Source organism: Malaclemys terrapin, chromosome 19 (assembly GCF_027887155.1).
Source record: "Malaclemys terrapin pileata isolate rMalTer1 chromosome 19, rMalTer1.hap1, whole genome shotgun sequence".
Lineage (NCBI taxonomy): Eukaryota > Metazoa > Chordata > Testudines > Emydidae > Malaclemys > Malaclemys terrapin.
Genome location: NC_071523.1, coordinates 674,292 through 692,635, shown reverse-complemented (window position 1 = coordinate 692,635; position 18,344 = coordinate 674,292). Strand labels below are relative to the sequence as shown.

Sequence of the window (18,344 nt, the reverse complement as noted above, 5' to 3'; positions counted from 1 at the left end):
TACTTATAATGGAGCGGTTTTGGGAGGATTAAAATTATGAAAGGTGATCTTGGTTATCTTTTTAATTCTTTTTAAATATTCACATGAGCAGAAATTCAAAATTCTGGTAAACTATATTGTATTTTTTAACGTAGTTTGTCCTTATGATTAAGAATTCAGTTTTGAGCTTCCTTGCTGAGAAGTTGACGTTCTTCATGACAATTTCATGGAAACACAGTTTAAAAGGTTGCAAACAATTTTCGATGCTGCTCTAACAATGATAGAACTGTTCTAGGGAGAGCTTCAGCATTTAAAAATCAAACATTTTATTTCAATTTTAAACACTTAAGTAGTTGGTTTTCTGATTGTTCAAGGAGTATTAAAAGCATGAAATTGGTTTATATACTTTGTGGCACTGACAATAAGCTTTTCTATACGGCTGATATCACACTGGCCACTGTCAACAGAAGTCTCACAAATACTTTTTGTAAGTAAAGCGTTACAGGGCCTGATCCAGCAGGATGCTGTGGACTGTCATGTCTTTAGAGTTACTGGATGTTGAAGTTTGGCAAATTTAACACCATTAATTTGGGCTTGAATAGGGACTGGGAGTGGCTGGGTCATTACAAAAGCAGCTTTGCCTCTCTTGGAATTGACACCTCCTCATCTATTATTGGGACTACATCCATTCTGATCGAATTGGCCCTGTCAACACTGGTTCTCCACTCCCTTCTCTTCATGTGTCATTATATAATGCCTGCATCTGTAATTGTCGCTCCATGCATCTGAAGAAGTGAGGTTTTTTACTCACGAGAGCTTATGCCCAAATATATCTGTTAGTCTTTAAGGTGCCACTGGATTCCTTGTTGTTTTTGTAAAACAAACAAGGAAACAATTATAATTCCCACGTGGTTAGCAAAACAGGCCAGGCCTTTGTCAGAGCATTCAATGCTGATTAGCAGAGTTTGTCTCACTGAATGTAGAGTTTAAAGAGCAGAGGTGTGTGTGTAGGTTATTGAGTTTGAGACTAACATTTTGTGGTTTGTTAAATAACTGGATTTGCTTTCAGTTTCTCTTGTCATATTTGTCCAGGAAATCAATTCTTGAGGGATACACTTACTCACTTTAGAAAACCTGAAGGATTGTATCTGATTGGTTGAATGTGAGTGCCTTTGGAGATGTTTGTGTATCTGCTTACACTAGAGAGGTGGTTTTAGATGTTTTAACAAAGAAAGTGCTTTCTGTTTGTATCATGCTCTTGTCATTATAGAACACAATCCTTTTTTCCATTTGTTTTCCTTAACTTGATGTATTATAGAATTCCCAGAGGTCCTGTGCAGCAACCCCTTGAGGATCGGATCTTCACTCCGACAGTCTCAGCTGTGTACAGCACTGTAAGTATGTAAGGGCAGTTCTGCAAAATACTAAACCTTCATTTTTGTGTGTTTTATTTTTTTTAAAGGAGACACATTTTCCTTATGCATGTAAGGAAGTAGAAATTGCTATGCACGTTTAGTGATAGCAAAAATCAACTTCCTTACCCCCCTAAAATTGCTGCTCATCAGCATAGGATACAGAACGCCATTTTCTTTGCACAGAAATGGAGAGCAGGATCTGTTGGGCTACTCCGTTATTTCTTAAACATTTGCAGTTCTACTCACAGAATTTACAGTTGGACTTTCTAAGCATACTTCGCTAAGTAAAAATGTTATCAGCCATAATCTCAGTTCGCCTGCTCCCCTTCTTTTCAAAGAATAACTTGATGGAACATATTAGTTACTGCACAATTCTACCAAGACACTGATGTTCCTATTTCATAAGAAAAATTTATGAGGAAGAGTTGTTCTTTATGTTAAATATCTCCTGTAAAGCCATTAAGGGAAATAAATACTTCTACAGGAGCCTTAATATTTGTCAGATATTTTTAGCAGATGACCTTAAATGTTTTAGATTCTAATTAGCAAGGGAATTCAGACTGGAAATCTAGCAATGTTTATTTTTGCATACCCAATAAAAATTTTCAATTCATGGCTTTTATTTTTCAAATAGTAAGAGCCAGAAGCCCATTATTCCTTATGAGCTTCACTATACTGAAAGCTAGTATGCAGCCCTGATTGAGAAAGGGAAAAAGTGCAAAGAAAAATAAATGATTCAGTTTTGCAAGAGAGTATTACAAACTAATTTATTTAATTACCAAAAATACTTTTAAACTCTTTTTGAAACATTTTGGAAAAAAGGAAGAAAAACGTGTAGATCTTAGAAACTCATGTTTAGCATGACAGCATAAATTACTTATGGAAACGTCTTTTAGAACTGCTGCAGTAAAGGTGTGTCTGCTTATTTGGATGACTGGCAGATGAAGGGGTCTTCTCAAGATGCAGAATCCAAAATAATTTGTTGCCTCTTCCATCTAGGATTCAGGATAATCATGGAAAAGAACTCTCTGACCCTTTCTCAAAGTTTCTTCCACCTGGGAGACCTCATCAACACAATGGAAGGGAAAGGTTTTCTTGATTCAAGTGGGATCAGTGGTTTTACCCTCTATCATCCCACATTTCCCTGAGAATCAGGGAGTAGCTACAATAGTGGGAGGACTCAGATAACCTATCCACAGGGGATTCCTTTGGCTGCCTCCCAGTGTATATCTGTTGCAACAGATACTGGCCTGACAGGTTACAGTGCAACTGACCAGTCTGTTGGTTAAAAGTTTATGCGCATATGTAGTTAAAAAAATCGCATGTCAACAGACTTGAGTTGCAGACTATTTGCTGATGTTAGCATTTGTGCAGTGGATTCAGAACCAACCTTTAATGCAAACCAGCAAAGTGTCTTTCATAGCATAATCAAAAAAGAGGAACAAGAAGCAAGGCACAAACCGTTGAAGCTAGGGTTACCATATTTCAGGTTCTCAAAAAAGAGGATGCTGGCGAAAAAGGGGGAGTTGAGGAGGGGAGAACAGTATCTAGCCCAGTATCCTATCTTCTGACAGTGGCCAATGCCATAATGAACAGAACAGGTAATCATCAAGGGATCCATCCCCTGTTGCCCATTCCTAGCTTCTGGCAAACAGAGGCTAGGGACACCATTCCTGCCCATCCTGGCTAATAACCATTTATGGGCCTATCCTCCATGAATTTATCTAGCTCTTTTTTGAACCCTGTTATTGTCTTGGCTTTCACAATGTCCTCTGGCAAAGAGTTCCACAGGTTGACTGTGCGTTGTGTGAAGAAATATTTCCTTTTGCTTTTTAAAAACCTGCGCCCAATTAATTTCATTTGGTGACCCCTAGTTCTTATGTTATGAGAAGGAGTAAATAACAATTCCTTATTTACTTTCTTCACACCCGTCATGATTTTATAGACCTCTATCTTATCCCCCCCTTAGTCGTCTCTTTTCCAAGCTGAAAAGTCCCAGTCTTATTAATCTCTCCTCATATGGAAGCTGTTCCATATTCCTCTGAAGCTCTGCAACTTTGTCCAGAAATGCTCCAGATGGAGTGACTTTTTTAATTCTAAAACATTCATTCTGTTGGTTTTGAGTTAAAGTTATAAAGGAAGAAAACTTTTGAAGACTTTTTGCCCAATATCACGTAGATTGTAATAGGTTTTTTACATTAAATTTTGAAGGATATTATTCCCTAATGTGGACTAACCACTGATTGTGAGTCACTTTAGTGTACATTTAAATTGGGACAAATAAACACCTGTTTAAGCCATATGTAATGTACAATAACACTGTAGAAACTTCCACAACACAGCTGTGCCAGACACAATCGTGATTTGAACCATCTCTGTTAATTCCAATCCTACTGGGCATCTCTTGAGTAAATGCTACAGGTGCGTCCAGTTGTACTGATTATACAGTAACTTGTGCTGTGGACTAGGGGCTAGAGCAGGGGTGGGAAAACTATGGCCAGGGGGCCACATCTGGCCCTTCAGACATTTTAATCTGGCCCTTGAGCTCCCACCGAGGAGCAGGGTCCAGGGCTTGCCTCACTTAGGCGCTCCAGTTGGGGAGCGGAGTCGGGGGCTTGCCCTGCTCTGCGCGGCTCCTGTAAGCAGCAACATGTCCCCCTCCGGCTCCTACACATACAGGCAGCCAAAGGGCTCTGCATGCTGCCCCTATCCCAAGTGCCACCCCCGCAGCTCCCATTGGCCTGGAACCATGGCTTCTGGGAGCTGCAGGAGCGGTGTCTGCGGACGGGGCAGCACACAGAGCTGCCTGGCCACGCCTCCGCATAGGAGCCGGAGGGGGCACATGCCACTGCTCCTGGGAGTTGCTTGAGGTAAGCACCGCCTGGAGCCTGCACCCCTGACTCTCACGCCCCAACCCCCTGCCCAAGCCCTGATCCCTCTCCTGCCATCCGAACCCCTTGGTCTCAGCCCAGAGCACTCTCCTGCACCCCAAACCCTCATCCCCAGCCCCATCCCAGAGCCTTCACCCCAGCCGGAGCCCTCACCTCACCCCCCCCCCCCAACTCGGCGCCCCTTCTGGTACACTGAACTCCTCATTTCTGGACCAACCACAGAGCTTGCACCCCCAGCCGGAGCCCTCACCCTCTCCCACACCCCAGCTCTCAATTTTGTGATCATTTATGGCCTGCCATACAATATCCATACATACCCAGATGTGGCCCTTGGGCCAAAAAGTTTGCCCACTCCTGGGCTAGACTGTGAACACTAAACTCTTTCCCCCCCTCCCACTTGTAATGCATATCAGAATTAGAGCCCACATTTCCATAGGTGAAAAGGCAACACACTAGTATTGCTGCACCTCACCCTTCATATTTGCAACTAAGGGCCATATTGTCCCTTCTGTCACTGTGGGGATAATGGTTTGGGGAGTGCTGCCTCCATGGAATGATCTTTTTTTCCAATTGAAAACAAAAAGATCTGCATTTTAGAGTGTGCTGTTTATACATGTACACACTGTGACTAGAGGTAAAGCAGATACTCCCAGTATACTTTGGAGCGTCTAACAAAAAATCCAGCACTCCTATGGAAATGTGAATCAAAGTTAATGAAATAAGGCTTGACTCTGCCATTGCTTTCATATGCTTATTTGTGTGTCTGTTTGCCTGCCTCTCTGCAGTACCTCCAGACCTGCGGGTGGCAATTTTGGTCATTCTGTACTGTGGTATGGAAGAAGTGTTTGGCAATTAGAACAGGGGACTGGGTGTCTAGAATCTTGGGTTCTCTCCTTCTCTCTGGTAGGAGTATTGTTAAGTGAGTTAGAGCAGAAGAGTGGACATTAAGACCAATGTTCCCTCTAATTTTTTCCATCCACATGAGGAATGAATTTTGTGACCTTTTCCAATATCGAGGTAATGTGCGGATGCGTGCCACCAGTAGAAACCAAAAAACTAGATATATTATATATTTTTAAAAAGTTACATAGGGATAATTATTCCAGCCAGGACAGGTTAGGCATTTTAGAACTCACTACTCAAAGAATTAAATTTAAGCATTAGAGAGAAATAAAATTATGAAATGCGCAGATCAGGCAAGAAACTAAAATAACAGCACATTGAAAGAATAAAATTACAGAGAATATATGTGCATTGCAGGAAGTACCAAGAAGTAACAACAACAACAACAATACCAGTAGGTTTTGGGAGGTGAGTGTGAAAAAGACTCGTGTGTGTGTGAGAGAGAGAGAGAGAGACAGAGACAAGTGTGTATATGTGAGAGAGACAGAGTTGTGTGTGTGTTTTGTCTGCTGGGGAAGTCTATGAGAGACAATGTGCTGTCTCTTTAAGCACAGTGGCACTCACCAGAAGGCTCGTTGTTCAGTCCACAGCAGCTGCCAGAAGCTCCGTCCTGCTCCTGAGCCCTGTCCCCCCTTCCCTGCTCTGCGGAGATGGGGTACATGGACAGGGTGGAGGCGGGGTGAGGGGGACACTTCTCCCTCCCCCCCCCCCCTGCTTTGCACAGCAAGCAGGAAGGTCCTGGGAGCAGCTGGCCAGGGGCCTCCAAGGCAGAGGGCAGGAGCAACTTGGCTCCAGAGCAGCAGGAGGAGGGGCACCTGAACACGTCACCTGATGTGCACATCTTTGCTAATCAAGTGCGTGGCACTTGATTGATTCTTGAGCGGCCACCCGGCTTAGAGGGAACACAGGTTAGGACTAGTGCTTCAGTCTCATCTTTGCCATGGACTCACCACATGACCCTAGGGCCCACACTTCACCTCTATGCCGTAGTTTCTCCTTCTGTAAAATGTGTAATAACATAATACTGACTTACCTCCTATGGGAGATGAGAGGTTTCTTTTATAATTCTAAATGCTTTTCAGGCTTTTGCTACAGAAGGGCATAGGATTAGTATTATTAATGAGACTTTCATGGAAAGGTTGCAGACAACCTGTAGCAATGCTGTCATACCTTTACACTGTGTTAATATGACTGTCTACAGCATGTCCAAGGCTAAGTTATGGATTAGGCCCTCTGCCACTTCCTCCCTTTTTCTGCCCTTACCGTAAGTAGCTCCTTTCCTGTTGCTCAATTAGAAGACAGCATAGTTCTTCTTCAAGTGCTTGTTCATATCGATTCCAATTAGGTGTGCGCACGCTGCGTGCACGATCGTCGGAAAATTTTCTACCCTAGCAACACCTGGTGGGTCGGCTGGGGAGCCCCCTGGAGTGGTGCCTTCATGGCGCTGGATATATACCCCAGCCAACCCAGTGTCCCCTCAGTTCCTTCTTACCGCCCGTGACGGTCGTTGGAACTGTGGAGCGCGGCATAGCTGTCCTCCACTCTCCCTAGCTTTCCTTGTTAGTTATTGTTGTAGCTAGTTCTTAGTTGTATAGTTTTAGATTTAGTATAGTTTAGTAGTTTAATAGCTGTTATAGAGTAGTTATAAGTAGTTAGCGGGGGTAAGGGGGTTTTCATCTCCCCCTTTCCCCCCGGCGTGCAGCCGGGCTCATGCCCAAGGCTCCTGGCTTTAAACCGTGCGCGACCTGTGCTAAGCCTATGCCAACAGGAGACCCCCATGGCTCTTGTCTAAAGTGTCTAGGGGAGTCTCACCAGACTGATAAGTGCAGGATCTGCAAGGATCTGCAAGGCTTTTCGGCCCAGGACCAAAAAGGAGCGGGACTTTAGTCTCAAACAGCTCCTTATGGAGGCGGCACTTAGCCCAGACCCTCCTTCGTCACGCCAAGGTCCTGCACCGAACGCCTCCGTGCGCAGCGCCCCGGCGGTGGCCTTGGGTACTGCACCGTGGATAAGACCCCACGGCACTGTCCTCCGTCGGCACCGCGTCCGCCGCAAGCCCCTCGGTGCCGTTCCCTGTCTCTGGATCACAAGAGACTCTGTAAAACACAGGAGACTGCCACGCAACAGCAGGCACCGGCGCCCCCCACACTGACTGCGGAGTCGTGTCTGGCATCGGAATGTCCAAGGTTACAGGCGCCATCATCGACACCGTTGATTCCGGCACCAGTAGCAGGGCTGTTGAGTCTGGTGCGGACTGGCTCCCCGCCCCGTTCCGTGGTTGAGCTCTGTCTCCCGTCTACCCCGGAGACGTTTGCAATGGCGAGAAACCTCATTGCCCTCACGGAACCGGCACCGTCTCAGACTGCGGCACCGCATCCACTCCGCACGGTGCAATCCAGGAGCAAGCCTGCCCTGCTACGCCCTCCATCTCCGAGCGTGGACTCTCGGCACCGCTCCCGGTCTCGGAGCAGGTCCCGATGCCGCTTCCAGTCCCGGCACCAGTCTTCATCACGGCGCTGGTCGTACTCGCGGCCCAGCTCTTCCTCCCGGTACTGGTCCACCTCTCGGCACCGACCCTAGCATCGGTACTGCTCAGAGTCCCGACGCAGTTCCCGGCACCGGTACGAGCGCTGATCCCATTCGAGAGGCCGCTCCCGGCACCGATTCTACAGACGATCTTCTTCGCGATCCAGATCTGGGTCCTGGTGCCGGCAGAGACCGCTATCCCGTGAACCGGCACCGCTCGGCACTGTTCTAGGAGGAGCCAGCGCAATCACACTCGGCACCGCCCTGGCCCTCAAGATCTGCATCTCGCTCTTCTGAAGATGCTTCCTGCTCAGCCTATCCTGCTCAGGGTCAGGCAGTGGATGACCTGGGCCATTGGCAGGATGGGGCAGAGGAGCCTAGACAGGACCTTGCACATTGGTCTTTCTGGACCCCATGGGCATATCACCAGGCACAAGGGGCTCCACTAGAGGCCTCTCGCTCGGCACACTCAGAGCCCAGGGTACCGGAGGCCACCATTACCTGTCCTCCCCCAGGGGGTATGGAGGCTCCTGTGCCAACACCCACGCAGGCCCCAGACCCCGGTACAGGGATCCTGGACATCAGGGACCCTCGGACCCAGACCCACCTCTGGACCCTTTATCCCCTGAGGCATCCTCCTCGTCTTCCCCAGATGAGGCACGACAACCTCGGGCCCACCCCCGATAGACCTCCGTGCCCACCAAGACCTGTTACGTAGGGTGGCATGGAACATAGATCTACAGACAGAGGAGATAGTGGAAGTGGAGGACCCGGTGGTGAGCATCCTCTCAGCTGATGCCCCATCCCGGGTGGCGTTGCCCATCATCCGTACGATCCAAGCTAACACCAACACTATATGGCAAACCCCTGCCTCCATCCCACCCACTGCCAGAGGGGCAGAGAGAAAATACTTTGTCCCCTCTAAAGACCATGAGTATCTTTATACCACCCTCAGCCGTGTTCACTAGTGGTCTCCTCAGTGAATGCAAGGGAGCGCCATGGTCAACAGGCAGTAGCACCCAAATCGAAGGACGCCAAGCGGTTCGATTTGTTCGGACGTAAGATTTACTCAGCAGGGAGTCTGCAGCTCAGAGCCACAAACCAACAGGCGCGCTTGAGCCGCTGTGATTACAACTCATGGAACTCCACGGGTAAATTTAAGGAGTTGGTCCCCCAGGACTCAAGAGAGGAGTTTGGGGCCCTAGTAGAGGAAGATAAAAAGGTGGCTAGGACCTCCTTACAGGCCTCACTAGACATAGCAGACTCTGCGGCTAGAACACTGGCTTCCGCTATAGCCATGAGATGCATTTCCTGGATCCAGGTGTCTTGTTTGCCGCCAGAACTGCAGCAGACCCTACAGGATCTGCCATTTGATGGTCAGGGACTGTTCTCGGACAAGACGGACTCTAGGTTGCAGAGCCTAAAAGGCTCCAGAACCATCATGCGCTCCCTGGAGATGCATATCCCTGGACCCCAGCGCAGGCCATTTAGGCCCCAGCCCCAGAGGTTCCACCCTCCTCCTCCTCGTCCAAGACAGGACTTCCCCAGAAGATGTGGACGATGGGGTAGAAGGAGGTCGACCGGTCCCCAACCCGGTCAGAACCAAGGCCCTCCTAGACCACCTTCAGGGCCTAGACAAAATTTTTGAAGATGCGCTCGAGGACGGCGTACTAGCCACCACCCAGGATCCATTTCCTTTATTTCGGGATCGCCTGTCCCATTGCTTGGTCCCTTATAACCTCGGACCATTGGGTTCTTCGCACGGTGGAAAGGGGATATGCTCTTCAGTTTTCTTTGCCTCCCCCCGTCCCTCTTCAGGGACCCTTCTCATGAGCATCTCCTTACACAGGAGGTTTTCACGCTCCTTTCTATGGGGGCTATAGAGGAGGTTCCATCAGAGTTAAGGGGCAGGGGGTTTTACTTCCGCTACTTCCTGATCCCCAAGACAAAAGGGGGTCTTTGACCCATTTTGGATTTATGCGGACTCAACAAATTCATAGTAAAGTTGAAGTTCCACATGGTCTCGTTGGGGACCATTATCCCTTCCCTGGATCCTGGAGACTGGTACGCCGCCCTTGACATGAAGGACACATATTTTCATATAGCAGTCTACCCTCCGCACAGGCGCTTCCTTTGCTTTGTAGTAAACAACGTACACTACCAATTTGCCGTCCTTCCCTTCGGCTTGTCCACGGCTCTGAGAGTGTTCACTAAATGTATGGCCGTCGTGGCGGCATACCTTCGTCGACAAAGGATACAGGTGTTTCCGTATCTAGATGACTGGCTGGTGCATGGCCACACCAGGAAGCAGGTTCAATCCCAAGTCCAAACCACACTACAAACATTCCACAAGTTGGGCATCTTTCTCAACAAAGAAACGTCTACTCTGGAGCCAACCCAGAGAATAGAGTTTATCGGGGCAGTCTTGGACACCAGACTCGCCCGTGCTCTTCTGCTAGACACTCGGTTTCAGACCATCGCAAACATCATCCGCAGCCTCCAGGGCTTCCCGACTTCCACGATAAGGAAGTGCCTCGGCCTGTTGTGACACATGGCTTCTTGCACTTACGTAATCAGGCATGCCACACTTCGGCTCCGCCCGCTTCAGGCCTGGGTGTCATCAGTGTACCGTCCTTGTCGGGACAGCCTGAACATGGTGGTCACGGTTTCCGAATCTGGTCTTGATCTCTCTCAACTGGTGGCTGAACCACAAGTCGGTGTGCGAAGAAGTGCCGTTTCACACCCCACAACCCTCCCTGTACCTGGTCACGGACGCATCATCTCTCAGCTGGGGCGCTCACCTCGGGGAGCACCAAACGCAGGGCCTGTGGACCACATCTGAACTAGCTCTGCACATCAATGTTCGAGAGCTGATGGCAGTGCGCCTAGCCTGTCAGGCGTTTCACGGTCTCCTACATGGCCGTTGCGTGGCAGTCCTCACAGACAACACCACAGCCATGTTCTACATCAACAAGCAAGGGGGAGCCCGATTGTCTCTCCTGTGCCAGGAGGCCATTCGCCTGTGGGAATTTTGCATTGCCCACTCGATACATCTCATGGCATTGTTCCTCCCTGGAGTCCAGAACACTCTAGCGGACCATCTCAGCAGGTCCTTCCAAATGCACGAGTGGTCGATTCGCCCAGGTATCATCCACTCCATCTTCCAGAGATGGGGATTTCCCCAGCTCAACCTATTCGCCTCACGCGCCAACAGGAAGTGCCACGTGTTTTGCTCCCTCCAGGGGCGATCTCCGAGCTCCCTGTTGGACGCTTTCCTGCTACCGTGGAAGGACCAGCTGTTCTATGCTTTCCCTCCATTTCCGCTGGTCCACAAGGTCCTGTTCAAGCTACGCAGAGACAAGACATGTATGATTCTAGTCGCGCTGGCTTTTCCAAGACAGCACTGGTACACCACGCTGCTGGAGCTGTCGGTACAGACTTCGATCACGCTTCCATTGTACCTGGACCTGATCTCTCAGGACCACGTCCGACTCTGTCACTCCGACCTGCAATCACTCCACCTTACAGCGTGGATGCTGCATGGTTGACTCGGGCGGAGCTACGATGCTCACATCCCATGCAGCAGGTTCTGTTGGGCAGCAGGAAACCCTCTACACGGGCCACTTAACTTGGCCAAATGGAAGCACTTCTCCTGTTGGTGTGAGCAGCGGGCCACACCCCCCTTGCAGGCGTCGATCCCACTTGTACTTGAATATCTCCTATCCCTAAAACAGCAGGGCCTGGCGATATCTTCGGTTAGGGTGCACCTGGCTGCTATATCGGCATTCCACCCAGGAGAACACGCTTCCTCAGTCTTCTCTAACCCGATAGTCATCAGATTCCTCAAGGGCTTGGACCGCCTATACCCACAGCTGCATCAACCGGTTCCGGCGTGGGATCTTAACCTGATTCTTTCCAAGCTCACGGGGCCCCCGTTCAAGCCATTGGCTACCTGCTCACTCCTTTACCTATCTTGGAAGACAGGCTTCCTTGTAGCAAGGCGTGTTTCTGAAATCAGAGCGCTCACGTCCGAACCTCCGTATACAGTCTTCCATAAAGACAAGGTGCAGCTTTGCCTCCACCCAGCCTTCCTTCCCAAGGTGGTATCAGCTTTTCATGTGAACCAGGATATATTTCTCCCAGTCTTCCATCCTAAGCCGCACGCTATGCGTCAAGACCAGCGTATGCACTCCTTGGACATACGCAGGGCCCTTGCTTTCTATATCGAGCGTACAAAGCCGTTTAGGAAGACGACTCAACTCTTAGGTTGCGAGGAGACCGGTAGGCCTTTCATCCGGTCAGCCACTGCAACAATCTCCTCTTGGATCACGTCCTGTATTCATGCTTGCTACGACTTGGCCAGTGCCTCGACGCCACGCCTCACCGCCCATTCCACGAGGGCCTAAGACTCCTCGACTGCCTTCCTGGCTCACGTCCCGATCCATGACATTTGTAGAGCGGCAGTTTGGTCATCGGTTCACACCTTTGCCGCTCACTATGCGCTTGTACAGCAGTCTAGAGACGATGCTGCATTTGGATCAGCGGTTCTGCACTCAGCGATGTCTCACTCCGACCTCACCACCTAAGTAAGGCTTGGTAGTCACCTAATTGGAATCAATATGAGCAAGCACTTGAAGAAGAAAAAATGGTTACTCACCTTTGTAACTGTTGTTCTTCAAGATGTGTTGCTCATATCCATTCCAAGCCCGGCCCCCTTCCCCACTGTCGGAGTAGCCGGCAAGAAGGAACTGAGGGGGCGCTGGGTCGACTGGGGTATATATCCAGAGTCATGAAGGCATCACTCCAGGGGGCTCCCCAGCCATCCTACCGGGTGTTGCTAGGGTAGAAAATTCTCCGACGATCGTGCACGCAGCACACGCACACCTAATTGGAATGGATATGAGCAACACATCTCGAAGAACAACAGTTACAAAGGTGAATAACCGTTTTTTCTTTATAAGCATCTCCCAAGCTTGTTCCGGGTAAATGACAGGCAATGGTACTCTGAAAGAACTCTCTGATTGTACATAATGCTGATTGCTCCTGAACCATAAAGCTTTCAGAGATGATTTTTGAGGATTAAAAGCTTAAAGGGAGGGGGAAAGGATTTCTGAAAGGCCTGATTGACAGGTTTTCACCATTTTAATTTAGTCCTTCATAGTCACCAAACATTCAAAAGACTTTTAAAGACTGCATTACTCCTAGCACAGATGTTCTCAAACTGGGGATTGTGACTGCTCAGGGGGTGCAAGGTTATTATGTGGTGGTCATGAGTACACACAGAGAGCAGCTGCTATAACTTATATAATTTAAATCTAGCGTTTTAGAAAATTACACCTTTCTGTTACAATGTAGTGTATTTACTTCAAAAAGTATTGTAAACATATAATGCAGCGATCTTTGTTCCTAAACAAAATATATATTTGTATTATCATCACTTTAATTAAATTGGATTCTGGGGATTGTAGTATCATGCGCACATGTTTGTTGTCTTGAGACTGAAAAGGTGGGACTGAGACAACATTAGAGGGCTTCAGCAGCTGAAGAGCTGCATTAAACTGAGTTTGGCCAAAAAAACCCAGTAATTTATAATTTAGCAGTCGGAGACACAGGCAGGGGTGGCACTCAGGGGTGGGCCTTGTGGGGCCTCTTGTTTAAAATGCTAAATTTTAAATGTGCTGCCTTCAGAGCTAGGAGGCTGTGAAAAGTGATATTAACAAATATACAAATACCACTTTTCACAGCCTCCTAGTTAGCTATGAAGTCTTCTGTGAAGTTTGTGCTAATAAGTCTGCTGTGAAAAATAATATTAATAAATATACAAACATCACTTTTCACAAAAGACTTAGCGCCACATTGCCACTCTTACTTCTGCATCCAGCTCTGAAGGTAGTGCCAACGCCAGTAGAAACGCAGAAGTAAGGGTGGCAATCGGCCACTAAGTCTGCTGTGAAAAGTAATATTGGCAAAGTTTCTTCATGTCCCTTTCCCCCAGTATTAAACAGTATATTTAAAAAAAAAAACCAACTTTTCTGCTTATAATAATTATTCAATGAAAAGGTGTTTTAGTCTTAATTTAAAAGTGGTGAGAAAAGGTAAATTCATTTTAAACAGTACGGTTATAAATTTACCATTTATAATAGAGTTAAATATAAAAAAATATGTTTTAATTTATAATGGGGATCCCACTCAAAGGCTTGCTGTCTGAAAGTTGTCACCAATACAAAAGTTTATGAATTACTGTAATCTCAGCAAGGAGAGTCAGTAATCTGCAGGTTTTGATGGCTGACCCTTCTTATACATTGTTTCATAAGGAGACGATGTATTTTTTGTTCACACTCATTCTTACCTAAAATAGTTTCTAAATTCTGCTTGAACGAATTGAAATGAATACATCCTCCCTCCCCCCAGCACATTTTTTTCTCGGAAAAGTTAGGTTCCATATCTTAGATGTTAAGAAAGTCCATATTTACTATCTGGATAGGACAAGCCCTCTAGGGCAGGGGTGAGCAAACTACGGCCCACGGGACGCGTCCGGCCCATCAGACCTTTTAATCTGGCCCTCCAGCTCCTGTCAGGGAGCGGGGTCTGAGGCTTGCCCCGTTCCGCTCGTGCGGTGGCTCCATACGCTCCCGGAAGCACTGGCATGTCCCCTCTGGCTCCTACGCGTAGGGGCAGCCAGGGGGCTCCGCACACTGCCCCCACCCAAAGTGCTAGTTCTGGAACTCCTATTGGCCAGGAACTGCAGGCAATGGGAGCTGCAGGGGCGGCACCTGCGGACGGGGCAACACACAGAGCCCCCTGACTGGTGCTGCACCTCCACGTAGGAGCCAGAGGAGGGACATGTCGCTTCTTCCAGAAGCTGCAGGGGTGGTGCCTGCGGACAGGACAGTGCACACAGCGATTTGGCCATGTCTCCGCATAGGAGCTGGGGGGGGGGGCGGGGGGGAGAGACATGCTGCTTGAGGTAAGCACTGCCCAGAGCCTGCACCCCTGACTTCCTCCAGCGGCCCAACCCTGTGCCCTAGCCCTCATCCCCGTCCCACCCTCCAAACTCCTCAGTCCCAGCTTGGAGCACCCTCATAACCCCTTGGTCCCAGCCCAGAACATCCTCCTGCACCCCAACCCTCTAATCCCCTGCCCCAGCCCAGAGCCCCCTCCCATACTCTGAACTCATTTCTGGCCCCACCACAGAGCCCGCCGGAGCCCTCACCCCCTCCCGCACCCCAACCCCCAATTTTGTGAGCATTCATGGCCCACTGTACAATGTCCATACCCAGCTGAGGCCCTCAGGCCAAAAAGTTTGCCCACCCATGCTCTAGGGGCTTGTCTGCACAATGAGTTACTGTGTAGCTAGCCAGGGTGTGAATCAATAACACACCAGCTTGTCACGCAGTAACTCACCATGTGGATGCTGTCATAACATAGTGAAAGTCCTGGAGTGCAATTTAGTCATTTGTAGTATGTAAAGCCCCACTCCGGGACTTTGACTGAACTATATCATTGTCCACATGGTGAATTACTGTGTAGCATGCTGGTGCAGGGTAGATTCACAGCCAGGCTTGCTGTGCAGTAACTCCCCATGTAAACATGACTTGGTGTCACGGCATGTGGGGGAGTCAGGTCCATCTTGGGGGGTGGGGTTAGGGTTCTGGGCCTCCCCCCATCTCCCCAGCCAGCTCCAAACTGAAACTCCCTCCAGCAGTCTCACCCAGCCACACACCCCGGCTCCTCCTTCAGCCTTTGTCCAGGTTCCCAGGCAGAAGGTGTCACCTGGCCCCAACCCCCTCCTGGGCTCAAGTTAGTGCTGGCGGTCAAGTATCATCCCTAAGTGAAGTTACACCCTTATATTCTGCCACCATCTAGTATTAATGCAGACGGTAAACTAGTAAAACTCCCATGCAGCATAACTAGGTTAATACTCCCTACTCCGTCACACTTGGGACTAGATTTTTGTGAGGGTTATGGTGAGAAGTCCAAGGGTGGTGGCTGACTCTACCCAGATATTGCCCTAATGGATTAGGCTTAATATACAAATCTGCTATGACTTTACATTTATTTCAGTACCTGAGGGTCTCAAACCACATTCCAACAAGTCCATAGCTGTTTCTACAACATGTCTCAGAACTACATAATTGAATTATGTAAAGCTGCTGCCTGGAACACAATTCTTGTATCTACATAGCATTAGTCTCTTGACTTGGCTTCTAGATTTAATGCTCAGTTTAGGTGAATGATCCTGCAGTCTTTAATTAGTTGACCTCAGACTTGCATTCTTTGTGCATTGTTATTGCTGTTTAATCTCAGAATGGGTTCAGTACTGACAGTACTCAAAAGACGTAACTTGTCAATATCTGTGGTTTCTTGTGAAGAATGTCAGTATAGAGGCACATTTTCATTCTCCATCCTCTCTTCTTCAGCATCTCCGACATGGATTCTCTTTAAATGGATCTGAACATTTGGTGTTGTGAGGGAGCATGCTGCCTTGATGGTCAGAGCATTGTAGAGGGTTCTACTTTTGGTGCTGAAAGTGTATGCACATTTGAGTGTGGATCTATGCTGACAATACTTGAAGAACAAGTTATTGTTTAGGTTTCAGAGTGGTAGCCATGTTAGTCTGTATCAGCAGAAAGAACGAGGCGTACTTGTGGCACCTTAAGCTTATGCCCAAATAAATTTGTTAGTCTCTAAAGTGCCACAAGTACTCCTCGTTCTTTTTGCAGTTATTGTTTAGTAACCTCTCTTTTTTTTCCACAGAAAGTCCACCACTTTTTCTAGAGGGTGATGATTAGCATGCACAGATTCTTCTGAATGGTCTGGTTATAAGTGAATAATTTCCTTGCACTCTGTGTGTCATTCTGTTGTTATTTTCCTAACTGTGGATTCTGATGTCCTTTGTAACTGCTCTTCAATCATAGAATAAAAAATTTGCTTTTGACTTGACAAGCCCTCCATGATAACTAGGAGGACCGTAAAGGATTTTAGTTTTCCTAGTGGCAGATTGCGAAAGTTTCACAATATCCTCTACAAACTATATGCATCCGAAGAAGTGGGCTGTAGTCCACGAAAGCTTATGCTCTAATAAATTTGTTAGTCTCTAAGGTGCCACAAGTACTCCTGTTCTTCTTCTCTCTACAAACTAGTTTCAGTTAAGTTGACTGGATCTGTATGTGTGCATCCCTGCCAGTCTATATCAGCCAGGAATAAGATGATTCCTCTCTGGGGAAGGGACAAAACCAGTTGGGGGAAGGTGTAGCAGACTCTTTTTACCCACCCTTTTCTCTGATCAGCACAAAGGTTCTTTCAATCTTCCTGAATGATTTTGGACTGTGTCCACCTTCATGTATTGCCCATTTTCATTTGTATGTTGCAGCTGTTTGAGTGTCTCTCAGGCGATGTAACTGAATGCATCACTACTTAGAATGTAATAAAGGGTTTTGGACAAGCCCTTAGATTTAAACCATGTGTCTCATATGCCCTTACCTAGCTCTCTTGGTTTTCAAATAGACTGAAGATATTCTTTGTTGGTAGATTAGGAGCCTGGAATTTCCTTCTGCTTTCTTTCTAATGTCCTTTAATGTTGGCTGATTTTTCTGTGGTGTACATTGGCAATAGCCCCTTCTATTAATTTTTGTAGTGTTTTGAAATTCCTGAGATTTAAATGGCTGTTTTTAAACAAAGAGAGGTGTTGGTGTGAATACTGTTCATTGAGAAAAGAGTGCTCTATTGTTGCACTGTGAGTATAAAACAAATTAACAAAGATTTCATTGCACTGAATTGCTGGGGGATATCTCTTGTAGTTGTGATTCCTCATTGATTTTCCATCTCTTGTTTTACTGACCTGGAAACTGCATTTTAAGCACCTTAGATTAAATCATAAATATGGTAGAATAGAAACAAGTATATGAGCCATGGAAAGTATTTTATTTAGATACTATGTTTGGCTTTTTTGAGAGACTGAAGAATGAGCTAATTTTCCAAAAGAACTGCTTTGAATTTTTATTCTTCTTTATTGATGGCAAGGCCATCAGTCATCAATGTCAGATTTTCTGTGCAAGACTGAGGAATAAATGGGGAATTTCCTCTCTTGTTGCCCTTGTGTGTCCCTTATTCTGACTGGTAGCAAGCACCTGTTGCACCACTTTGCAAATCACAATGAGCAGTTTTTTGCATAAAAAATCAGAACATTGTTTGGTATAATTTATGATCATTGACAGTCTCATAGTAAGGTCACACGACTGAAATATCAAGGATATTGCAATGAAATCCCCCCACTATAACTGAATCAAGGTTGTGATATTAGTTCCCACACCTTCATGAGCACCGGTTTCACATAAGTAGTTAAATAATGTTTGAATTGGACCACATTTTAAAAATGCTGCTGATTCTGGCCTCCTTCGTATCTGGCAGTTCCTTACTCCCAAAGAATAGAATGGTATATAAAGATTGAATTACTAATATTATGTTTTACTAATAGTTTATCTCCTTACAGGTAACACAGGTAGCAAGACAACAAGGACCTCCTGCACCATCTGCTTACTCTGCACATGAAATAAACAAAGGACACCCAAATCTTGCTGCAACGCCACCAGGACATGCATCATCCCCTGGACTTTCACAGGTAAGAGAG

General features: G+C 47.2%; 1 protein-coding gene across 9 annotated transcripts in view; it reads left to right on the top strand.

Moving 5' to 3' along the window:
* Window positions 1-18,344, top strand: part of EIF4G3 (eukaryotic translation initiation factor 4 gamma 3) — a 390,421-nt gene that overhangs the window by 97,777 nt on the left and 274,300 nt on the right. For all 9 annotated transcript variants that reach the window (XM_054008991.1, XM_054008989.1, XM_054008988.1 and 6 more), the window contains exons 2-3: window positions 1,298-1,373; window positions 18,207-18,335. In XM_054008991.1, coding sequence (XP_053864966.1) covers window positions 1,298-1,373; window positions 18,207-18,335 — 205 coding nt within the window. The remainder of the gene's footprint in view (window positions 1-1,297; window positions 1,374-18,206; window positions 18,336-18,344) is intronic.